General features: G+C 46.6%; 1 protein-coding gene across 1 annotated transcript; it reads left to right on the top strand.

Moving 5' to 3' along the window:
- Positions 1–775: 775 nt before the first annotated feature.
- Positions 776–10,111, top strand: LOC135819389 (mitochondrial import inner membrane translocase subunit Tim10-like). Its single transcript, XM_065332592.1, has 3 exons — positions 776–979; positions 8,298–8,526; positions 9,307–10,111. Exons 1-2 carry the CDS (start codon positions 912–914, stop codon positions 8,494–8,496), a joined length of 267 nt encoding a protein of 88 aa, XP_065188664.1. The 5' UTR covers positions 776–911; the 3' UTR covers positions 8,497–8,526; positions 9,307–10,111.
- The last annotated feature ends 2,041 nt before the right edge of the window (positions 10,112–12,152 follow it).

Below are 12,152 nucleotides of genomic sequence, written 5' to 3'. Positions count from 1 at the left end.
AATAATTATTAGAGCCAGTTTATCATAGATCGACATTGACCAGAACATTTTGATGCCTATAATTTAATTCTCCCTGCCACGTCGGTATAAATAGCGGTGGGTGTTTTGCCATTTTGTGTAAAATCTGTCAAAATTAATAGGCCCCTCAATGGACGAGGAGGGGGGTCGAGGAGGGCAGTGAATTGCTTCCGCAGGGCCTTTGGATGAGGTCAAGCCGTCTTGCCATCACTAAAGACAATAATGAAGAACAGTAGGTCACGGAATACACTCTTTGAGAACGAAAACATTGCGATGCTATGCCACCGTATGACACAGCCACTAGTTACAATTAATTCAAAAACACTGCTTTCGTAGCATACAATGCAGTCACCACTGCACTGGTCACTGCGATCACAGAACATTGCATTGATGGCCGAATATCCAATACTACAAAAAATTATAGTTTGTGATGGTGTGTCATCATGGTCATTTTCAATTCATTGCATTCCCAACTCATGGTCATTGTTTAACAAAATTGTAAATTTTTACAATTTTGCTAAACAATGACCATGATGACACACCAATTATTTGAGAACACTCTCTCTTCTGAAAGTAGGACAAGACACTTTCCAAAGTGGGATCATTCCCATTTTTGACACAACGGGCACTTCCACTTGCAACAATTTATTAATTTATAGTATTTATTTGGACATAGCTTGCCGGGCCTTTGTAGTAGACGGGGGAGGGGGGCGGGGGGGGGGGGGACTACGCTCGGCCTGGAGCCCGGGGGGGGGGGGATCCCTCTGATCTGCTCAATGAAAATCCAAGATGTTTTGCGTTGAGAGTTTGCTGTTTGAGTTTGAGAACGCAATACCAGTAATGTACATTGATTTAAATTTCAGCATTGTGGAAGTTGCTCCTGTTCTGTCGCAATGGATGCCAATCAGCAACGGCAAGTGGCTGACTTAGAGGTGGAAGTTATGACTGATATGTACAGCAGGTAATATGAAAGCCATTGAAATGAACGAGTCTAGCCATGTACTATTTTTTCGTGTTTCATTTATATAATAGCACGTCTAGTAATGGTTTCCACCAGTCCGGCATGCATGTTTCAATATCAACGTGTTTGTTTCAATGGTTTTGTTCTTGTTTTTCTGAGCATGTGTAACCCACAAAAAGAAAATGTGATAGTTTGTTCACATTTTCTCTAAAGTACACAATTAAAAGTACCGGTAGACGAATATTCGATGTGGAGATAATACTTTAAATAATGCTATGAACGAATGATTTGTGAGTCATCGCTGATACACACATACACACACACACGTACACACACACACACACACACACACACACACACACACACACACACACACGTGCACACTCAATAGTAAAGGAAGGATTTCATGTTCTTGGGTACCTTAAAAATTATCCAAGAACGTTTTCTTGTGATGTTCGTTAGTTGGATTACATCACCATGATCACTGAAAGAACAAGAGAAACAATCGCTTCTGTAAGTCTACAAATTTTCGGCGCGTTTACATGTCGGCTTCCCAGGGCTAAAACACATTTTGGCCGTACTAGTATTTAAATTTCCACTTTGCTGCTGCTGTCTTTTCACACTGTCCCACTAAACCTTGGAAAACAAAATTTTAGCCGCAAGAAATATTCGGTCAAAACTGTCCAGGCCGAAAATAGCCGAAAATAAATATTGAGGCTGGTAGAAGTCGCTAGAACTGGTAGAGCTACATTATTTCTGTACTTGTGCGGACACGAGAGCTACATTATTTCTGTACTTGTGCGGACACGAGAGCTACATTGTTTCTGTACTTGTGCGGACACGAGAGCTGCTTTCCACAAAATATCCTACACTGTACTTTTAAAAATTACCGTTCTACCGAAATGGGTAGATCTGTATTCATAAACTACCATTTACAGCCTTTTTCTTTTTCCAACATCCGCTCTACTCTACTCTACTCTACTCTACACTACTCTACTCTACACTATCAAGTAGTAGACAAAAACGAACGCAGCCTAGGTTGGATACTGGTATCTTAACATACAGTCAGACCTCGCTTATCCGGTCCTCTTTTATCCGGATCCCTCGCCATCTGGAAGAAAATCGCTGGTTACCGATTTACAGCATATGTCATGCATACATACAGTATGTGTGTTCGATTATCCGGTTCCCTCGACTATCCGGATATATTTGTGGAAAACGGATGTGTGCGGTTATGCGAGGTCTGACTGTACTCCATGTTGTGCTGATGTGCTGTTCAATGAAATCCGGTCCGAGTCAATAGCACGCCGGGTGCGTACTGGACTCACACAATCGGATTTCATTGAGCAGGACTGTCTCTACATGTGTGGATGATCAGGATTGGGTAAACTGTACATGTGTGGATGATCAGGATTGGGCAAACTGTACATGTGTGGATGATTAGGATTGGGCAAACTGTACATGTGTGGATGATCAGGATTGGGTAAACTGTACATGTGTGGATGATCAGGATTGGGCAAACTGTACATGTGTGGATGATCAGGATTGGGCAAACTGTACATGTGTGGATGATCAGGATTGGGCAAACTGTACATGTGTGGATGATTAGGATTGGGTAAACTGTACATGTGTGGATGATCAGGATTGGGTAAACTGTACATGTGTGGATGATCAGGATTGGGCAAACTGTACATATGTGGATGATTAGGATTGGGCAAACTGTACATGTGTGGATGATCAGGATTGGGTAAACTGTACATGTGTGGATGATCAGGATTGGGCAAACTGTACATGTGTGGATGATTAGGATTGGGCAAACTGTACATGTGTGGATGATCAGGATTGGGTAAACTGTACATGTGTGGATGATCAGGATTGGGCAAACTGTACATGTGTGGATGATCAGGATTGGGCAAACTGTACATGTGTGGATGATCAGGATTGGGCAAACTGTACATGTGTGGATGATTAGGATTGGGTAAACTGTACATGTGTGGATGATCAGGATTGGGTAAACTGTACATGTGTGGATGATCAGGATTGGGCAAACTGTACATGTGTGGATGATCAGGATTGGGCAAACTGTACATGTGTGGATGATCAGGATTGGGCAAACTGTACATATGTGGATGATTAGGATTGGGCAAACTGTACATGTGTGGATGATCAGGATTGGGTAAACTGAGATGATCAGGATTGGGCAAACTGTACATGTGTGGATGATCAGGATTGGGTAAACTGTACTTGTACATGTGTGGATGATCAGGATTGGGCAAACTGTACATATGTGGATGATCAGGATTGGGCAAACTGTACATGTGTGGATGATCAGGATTGGGCAAACCGTACATATGTGGATGATCAGGATTGGGCAAACTGTACATGTGTGGATGATCAGGATTGGGTAAACTGTACATGTGTGGATGATCAGGATTGGGTAAACTGTACATGTGTGGATGATCAGGATTGGGCAAACTGTACATGTGTGGATGATCAGGATTGGGCAAACTGTACATATGTGGATGATCAGGATTGGTTAAACTGTACATAATATGTGGATGATCAGGATTGGGCAAACTGTACATGTGTGGATGATCAGGATTGGGCAAACTGTACATGTGTGGATGATCAGGATTGGGCAAACTGTACATATGTGGATGATCAGGATTGGGTAAACTGTACATGTGTGGATGATCAGGATTGGGCAAACTGTACATGTGTGGATGATCAGGATTGGGTAAACTGTACATGTGTGGATGATCAGGATTGGGCAAACTGTACATGTGTGGATGATCAGGATTGGGCAAACTGTACATGTGTGGATGATCAGGATTGGGCAAACTGTACATGTGTGGATGATCAGGATTGGGCAAACTGTACATGTGTGGATGATCAGGATTGGGTAAACTGTACATGTGTGGATGATCAGGATTGGGCAAACTGTACATGTGTGGATGATCAGGATTGGGCAAACTGTACATGTGTGGATGATCAGGATTGGGCAAACTGTACATGTGATCTTTCTTCGGCGCTGCAGAAACGCTGGTATATGTCCACCCGCGTTACACAACCCAATCCGCTTCCCAACAGCCATCAAGAACCTGGCTTATACACAACGATATCAACGCAAAACCGAAAGACGAATACTCGGACAACTCATACGCGCGGAATACCATGCCATCCACGCCTCGAAATCCAAGGCCAACAAGCTGCAGGCATCCATGCACCGGAGAAGCGACCAATACCAGCGACTAAATGATCTGGTCAACGCAGCAGCCCATGCCAGCAAGACAAAATGGAAATCATCCTTGAAGCAGAAATTCAAGAGACTAACAGAATCCCGAGAACAACCAGACGGTACACTACTACTGGGACCCGGCTGCGTGCCGAACAGCCCTCAGACCTCGATGCCAGACAACGTCACTGAGAGACACAGGAACCTAACACAGAGAGTCAGTATACTGGGAGATATCAGTGTATCCGAACAGGCAGTGTCGCTTCTAGCAAAAGGCCCAAAATTCGCCATCACACCGAAATTCACCAAGAAAGGACTGCAACAGAAGTTACAGACGGAGATCGCTGTACTCGCATACGGCATTCGATGGAAAGCCGCTGGGGAGAGAACCGGAACCGGTATTGGTGGAACCTTCGACCCTATCAAATCAGAATGTCCGTTCAAGATCAGGAGAAAAGCACCGCCACGGGACATAGACCCAGCCGAGCGATCCATCAAAGGTTTCATCACGGACATGGAGCGCATTATGAGAACGGCGGGGAAATGGCAGAATCCTAAACCCAACATCTCCCACGCAGACCGGCATGCGCTTAAAGAACTACGAGAACGTGAGGACATCGTGGTCACTCGAAGTGATAAAGGAGGCGAGATGGTGATCATGAAGGCGGAGGACATGCAGGAACTGTGCAGGGAGCACCTCGCCGACTCAACAACATATTGCAAGCTTCAGAAAGATCCAACACCGACACTGCGCCTCACCATCAACAAAGCTCTAGAGAAAATTCTCAGAAGCAGAGATTTCCCCAAGATCATCATCAGACGACTCAATACGCCACCCTGCGCAAGAACGCAACGGTTCTACGCACTGCCGAAAACACACAAGAAATCTCTCAAGATTCGCCCAATCGTCTCGGGATCAGGCGGCATTTTCGAAAGACTCGGTTGGATCCTCCATTTCATCTTCAAGCCATTGCTGCTTAACGTGAGCGCCCACATTAGCAGCACGCGGGACCTAATAGCCCAATTTACGAGCAACGAAAACAAACTGAAGAAGAAAATCCCCATCTCATTCGACGTGATCTCGCTGTACACAAACATTGGCATTGAAGAAGGAATCAGCACCGTCCTCGAATACGCGAACCACTTCAAAATCAATACCTACTCCCTCACACCGGTCGACCTAAAAGAGCTACTCGGGCTGATTCTATATAACAACGTGTTCCAACACCCAACCCTTGGAACATTCAAACAGACAAGGGGATTGGCGATGGGCAGCAGACTCAGCGGCACAATAGCTATCATCGTCATGGACCGCTTTGAACAGCGCCACATTTACAGAAACATCTCGCCGCCATTGCCAGTGTTCGTCCGCTATGTAGACGACTCGGGAACCGCAGTTGACACTCCTGCGGAAGCACAATCTCTACTGACCAAACTCAACGGAAAACATCCGACAATCAAGTTTGAACTGGAGTTGCCGGACAAAGATGGTTTCCTACCAATCCTGGATATCAGACTAAAGATTCTTCCTGACGGCAAAGTCACACACAAGCTCTACGTAAAAGAAGCAAACAAAGGGATAACACTACACGCAGATTCCCACCATCCAACGGCGGTTAAGATGGCGGTCATTAACAATGAATACAAACGAGCACAAGACAACAGCACGCCTGAGTTTGCGGAGGAAGCCAGACGCCTCATCTCAGATAAACTTGCAGGGAACGGCTATTCCGCAGAACACATCATCAAAGCGCGAGCCCGAAGAAGAAACACAAGTAAACAAACAAAAGGGAAACAACTGGTATTTAGAATACCGTACATCTCCGACAAGGTTAACGGCCAAGTACGACAGGCACTTAAGAAAAACGGCATAACGGCACGCCTCGTTAACCCTCGACCCCCAACCATCCAAGAACTCACGAAGAAAAAAGGAGAACCGGAAAAATGCAGAATGCGCGAATGCCCTATGTTCAGGAAGAAGTGCACCTGCAGATTTGCCGTGTACGAAGCTACATGCCACCTTTGTCACGAGAGATACGTCGGCTCGACTGGGAGGCAAGTGCACACCCGGGCCCAAGAGCACACAAATGCTGCAAAATCTCATGACAAGAAGTCTGCATTCGGTGTGCACTACGCCAGGGAACACCCGAACGCCACCCCAGAGATTATGTACGAGATTGCTCAGCTCACGGAGAGGGATGAGCTGAGGCTCCGGATCCGTGAGGCATATGCCATTCGCGACAAGAAACCAACTATCAACAGAAGAAAAGAAGATATGGGAACTGGATTCTTGGCATAACTTGCCTACCACCATCCACTATCTGCCAACCCATCCGAAAATGATCGCAATAGAAGAAGAACACCCGCACCCGGTGCTCTCTCCCCCCCCCCCCCCCCCCCCCAAACACACTACACTACCAAAAAGCTTGCAAACGCACACGCATACACACACACACACACACACACCTCTTTGTATATACTGCTGCTATCGCTGATATTATATATATCACTAGATGAATCACAACCTCCTGTTTTAGTCCCACCCACCACCTCAGAATATTCCTGCACCCCTTGCCTATAGCGCACACCTTCTGTCACATCTTCCTTCCACGCATACCAATACTCACTACCTTACTCTTTTTCGCACGCACACACACACACACACACACACACACACACACCTCTTGCCAATTCTACCCACCACATACACGAACACCTATTGCTGATCCACACCCTACCCAGACTCTCTCCCACATTTAACAACCCGACACTTCCGTTACACCACTCCACCTTCTACGCACACCAACACCTTCTACCAACCTACACTTCTACCCGAAGGGTGTACCCCTTCCCACCTGTATCGACCCGCACCTAACCTTCACCATTAACTTAGATACATGTATTTCCCACCTTCACCTTCTCACCTCACCTCATCTCACCACCATCACTCCCTATTAACCCGTGCCACCACCCAAAGCCCTCCATTCTTTATCCACTGACGATGTTGTTCAGAACAACGAAACGTCTGGAGAAGTATCGTAAAAAATTTCTATCGTTATTAAATGTTATCAAATATACCACTCTTTGGTCTAGAAAGAATACCTTTTGATATTACAATGAGAGTGAATAATCAACGGCTTGTCCACCAACTCTTTAAACTGTACATGTGTGGATGATCAGGATTGGGCAAACTGTGCTCATGCACATAGTCATTGCAGGTGTACATTCAGGGGCGTTGGACACGCTACAGTCACGATGGTATTGACCATACCACTATTTGCCCCAAGTACCCCGTGAATCAACAAAATGCACTTACGTGGGCTCTAAATTTCCAAATTTTCGGCTCAGCCACCCCTCCCTCACGCATAAATTGTACTTTAGATGGCTGACCGTACCACACTAAATTACCTTCCGACGCCCCTGAGTTATTACTAAAGCATCTGACCGATGTTGGAGGTGGGTAGGTTGGCCAGCTTCATCCATCGCACATACCGGTATCAGGAGTTGCCTGACAGGATCATCCACCAGTCATGCAGAGCCTGCAGAGAGTGTCAGCATATCGTCAGCATGCCCGTCGGCAAGAGTGGGGGTTATGTACTCTTGCCGTCGATACTTGCCGTAGGCACCCGGCGAATTCTCTTTTTCTATGATTCTGAATGTCTGAATAGCCTTCATGCTTCTAGCACTTGTGGAGCCCAGTGAAAATACTTTTCTATTTCCACAGCTACATGCACAGATATTCTGTTATGATCGATTTGGCTAAGCTGAGGAGCCCAATCACTGTTCATGATTGTTGGCGGTGTGTGTGTGTGTGTGTGTGTGGATGGGGGGGGGGGGGGGGGGGGCAGGGGCAGGGCACCAGCAGCCAAGCCAGATATATCGGTAGAGCCATTATTTGAAATGTTTTACTTGTAGCTGTGTGAGATCTGTACAGTCACACCATGTGTGCGTGTGTCTGTCCGTCTGTGTGTCTGTCTGTGTGTCTGTCTGTGTGTCTGTCTGTGTGTCTGTCTGTGTGTCTGTGTGTCTGTGTGTCTGCCTGTATATGTGTATCTGTCTGTCTGTGTCTCTCTATCTGTTCAGGCTTACACAAGCATGTCATACCAAGTGCATCCCAGCCAAGTACAGAGAAGGAGACATCACAAAGGGAGAGGCGGTGTGTCTTGATCGCTGCGTGGCAAAGTACTTAGAAATCCATGAGAGCATTGGCAAGAAGCTAACCTCAATGTATATGGATGAAGAGGCCATGAAGAGACAGATGCAGGCATCTGGGAAGATGTGAGAAGGGGCACCTCTATGGTGCAATGAGAAGGTGTGTGTTGTTGTTGTTGTTGTTGTTGTTGTTGTTGTTGTTGTTGGCACAATAATCGGTGTGCTCATGTGTTACTACCACTGTATATGCGGCTACTTGCTTTACTTTGTGCACACCCTCTGCCACACTACTGCCACACTACTACCACTCTACTACCACACTACTACCACACTACTGCTGCACTACGTACTTCAAAGTACAGTTGTAAGATGTATGTTTGCATAGCACAGTCTTCTCTTCTGGAATAATAGACAGTCAGGTGTGTAGCCGTCAGTGTTTCCAGTTTGCCGGGAAACCTCCTCCAGTGTGTAGCGCGAGGGGCTGAATTGCGCTCAGACACGCTCGCGATTGTGGCATGCAATCACCGGAAGGGACAAGTATTCATATCCAGGACGTCACATGGTTGCATTTTTCTTCTTTAAAAGTTCTCTTGCATGTTACGTGGTAATGTTACATCCCAGATTGGGCCTCTCAGAAGCTTGGAATTTGGATTTTAAAGATACACATTAAAACTGTTGGCAACTGCCGCAAGAGGGCTCTACCCACCTCAACTCCGCCGTTGGACTACCCTGGACCCTTATCTGAAACCCCCTCACAGGCAGTTTCGGCGACGCACCTGGACAGCCATGTGCTGCTGTATTGTCAATGTTTGTCATAGATAAGACCGGTGTTTCTGCGTTGGCATAATAATAATACTGCACTAGTATTCCTGTTGCAAACGTGAAGCAGTGTGTGGCTTGGTGCTGATGGGCTATTGGTCCCTTTCTTCTGCTGCCTTAGGCCATGCTTAGGATGTGCTACTGTCCACTATGAGACAAACAAGATGTGCGGGACATTGCTCACCAGCACAGCACAGCTACATGTTACTCCAGTGCATCCCAGTGCGGTCTGGCCCGGCTCTCTGAGTGATCATCAACTGGTGGTGGACTTGACCATCTCGCTGAGTACCATGCCTGCACTATGAGTATGACTCGTATCCGTATGCAGTTCTCTGAGAGTGGATATGGCACCTGACACGGTGCTGTGTGACACTGACATGCTGCCATTGTACTACTGCAAGGATTCATTCATGGCAAGGTCTATCAAGGTATGACAAGTCAGTGTCTCTGCTGATACCCGTGCAGCAACGTGTGCTAGCTGGGCTATGGCTGTGCACTGGCTGTTATCAGTATGATACAGTACAGTTCAGCACTAGGCACAAGGCAACGCTAGCTACGGTTACTGCTGCTGCTGCTGTTGTTTGTGCAGTGCTGCACTGTACAAGAACAGTAAGAACAGTAGCATTGTATTCCTGACCAGTGTGTCACCACACTATGCCCTGTTGGTCTTGCATCAACCTTGGGTCTGTCATGCAGATATAGCCACCACGCGTACTGACTATTTATGCTGCCAGTAGGCTGTTCAGCAGTGTGCTGTGTGCTGTGTGCTGGCAGGGTGTTGGAAGGCCTTGCTTCTACTCTGCCGACGCACTGAAGGCACTGCTAAACACGATTGTACATGCTTCACACTCCTCACGTACTGCTTTCCACATCATGATTACATGTTTCATGACTGTGTGGATTGGATAGCAGCGATACCAGTACTGCCATGGCTGCCTGTGAGGAGACTGCTGTTTGTTGCATGTGCTGTGGTGCATACACGGAACTAACATGGTGTGCATAGTGTGCACATTGGGCAATAGTTCCAAAATACTGTAATCACTACTGATCAGTAGTGGGGTAACAATAGAGAGGTTCCGCATAACGTAATTACGTTAGTAAAACACGTAGTCGATCTACGGAAAGTCTTACGTAAACTGCATGCGCATCTGTGTTCCGCCATACGGAGTTTTCAAATCACGTAGCTGCCCTTGGCAACTCCCAACGCGGCAGTGTACGACCAGATCGACCTGGGGAGAGAGTCATAAATTTGTACCCCAATCCACTTACGGATCAGCTACGTTATCAGAGCCCTATCTACGTACTCTACGTAGACAACTTTCCGTAAGTGGAGTGCAAACTCGCAAATTCACGGGTTTTTCCCACCCACTAACCTAAAGTTGCTCACTTTTACGTAGTGCGGAACCTCTCTAATGTAACTGTGATTTCCCCGAACAATTATTCGCTCACACACCAATTCAACAAACGAACGAATCTACTTTTCTCCATCTACCAGTGATGCACTTAAAAGATCGACTTGTGCTTTGAAAAATAGTCCTGATCCTCCAAAATGTAGCTCTCCTCAGACACTGTTGAACTTGATGCAGGTGGGATTACGGAATTATGTATCATCAGCTGCGCAAAATCAATGTATCATTTTCGCCATCTGAGCGCCTACGGTAAATTGGAATAATTCAGTTTTCTTGTCCTCTCTAGCAGCGTTGTTAATCCTGGCGCATGGCATACGGTAGATTATTGCATGTCACGTGAGGGTTGCCTGTACTACAGCCAATGAGCGCTCTTGCTCAGCGGTCTGTATTTCTCGGTATTGCCCGGCAAGTAAGTTATTGCCCGCTCAGTTACATGTACGCGCGCATGCGGACTGTCATTCTTGTACTTTGTGGTTCGTGATCAGATCAAGTGTCTACTGTTCGGAGTTTCAAATTTGAAACACAAAACAGCAACTTGATCTGACTACAAACTACAAAGCACGAGAATGACAGACCACACACGCGCGCATGTAACTGAGCGGACAATAACTTACTTGTTCCAGCCACCTGAACCAGCCGCCTCAGAACTGAGAAGGTGAATGCAACCTTGACATCGATATCGATGCGTTGATGAGCAGCCGACGAACTAGACGAACCAGGGGCGTGCTCGGCCCCCCAACTAGGGGGGGGGGGTGCACGGGAGCCGAGGGGAGCCCCCCCCCGGCAATTTTCTGCAGTTTGTTTGCAACCTTTCTTGAATTTTAGAGCATATTTGCATACATTACAATTGCAATTACCCAGATTGAAAATTTTTGGGGGGTGCACGTGCCCCCCGTGCCCATCGCCGAGCACGCGCCTGCGAACTGAATGCGTTCGAGACGAAGTTGTGGAGCCCATCCCACTTTCAGTTCCTGTTCCTACACGCAGTGCTCAATCACGAACAACAACACCATCGATATCGTAAAGAAATAGAGAATTTCAAAACCACAAACGACGTTTACCACTGAACAAGTGTGTCGGGACTCGGGAGACTGAGAAAGTCGGAAAGGTTTCTCTCCATTTTCTGGAATGTTTGGGTCAAGCATGCAATAAATGATTTACTGCGCCCCGTACGCACTCGTACACGGGCAATACCGGCTTGATACATGACCTCACGGCTGGCGCCGTTCGGTCATGTATCAGCCGGTATTGCCCTTGTACTCGTTTGTACTCGTGCAGTAAATCATACGTCACGCAAGAATGTGCTATACGAACGCAGCCAGATTGCTGAAAAAACAAACAAGATGGTCCCAGGCTATCCCCTTGGAAACAACGTTCTTGGACGCACGACTCGACTGCGTATGTACCAACTTCTATGAAGAGTGTATACTGTGAAGAGTGTATACTGTCAGCCTGAGTATAATCATACTCTTGCTGTTAGTTGTCAGTACCGTAAGAACGGCCATGTTGGTTTTCCGGCTGCTTTCGGGATAGATATGATACATTATGCTGACCTTTC

This window comes from Sycon ciliatum, chromosome 6 (genome assembly GCF_964019385.1).
Source record: "Sycon ciliatum chromosome 6, ocSycCili1.1, whole genome shotgun sequence".
In the NCBI taxonomy this organism is placed as follows: Eukaryota; Metazoa; Porifera; class Calcarea; order Leucosolenida; family Sycettidae; genus Sycon; species Sycon ciliatum.
The sequence above is the reverse complement of the archived record's forward strand: the minus strand, read 5'-3'. Positions and strand labels throughout refer to the sequence as shown.

What these genes read in the sequence shown, in the direction of transcription:
- LOC135819389 (XM_065332592.1), top strand. Translation starts at nt 912, where the DNA reads ATGGATGCCAATCAGCAACGGCAAGTGGCTGACTTAGAGGTGGAAGTT. An exon ending in ATGACTGATATGTACAGCAG is followed by an intron (nt 980 to 8,297) that starts GTAATATGAAAG and finishes CTATCTGTTCAG; the next exon opens with GCTTACACAAGCATGTCATA.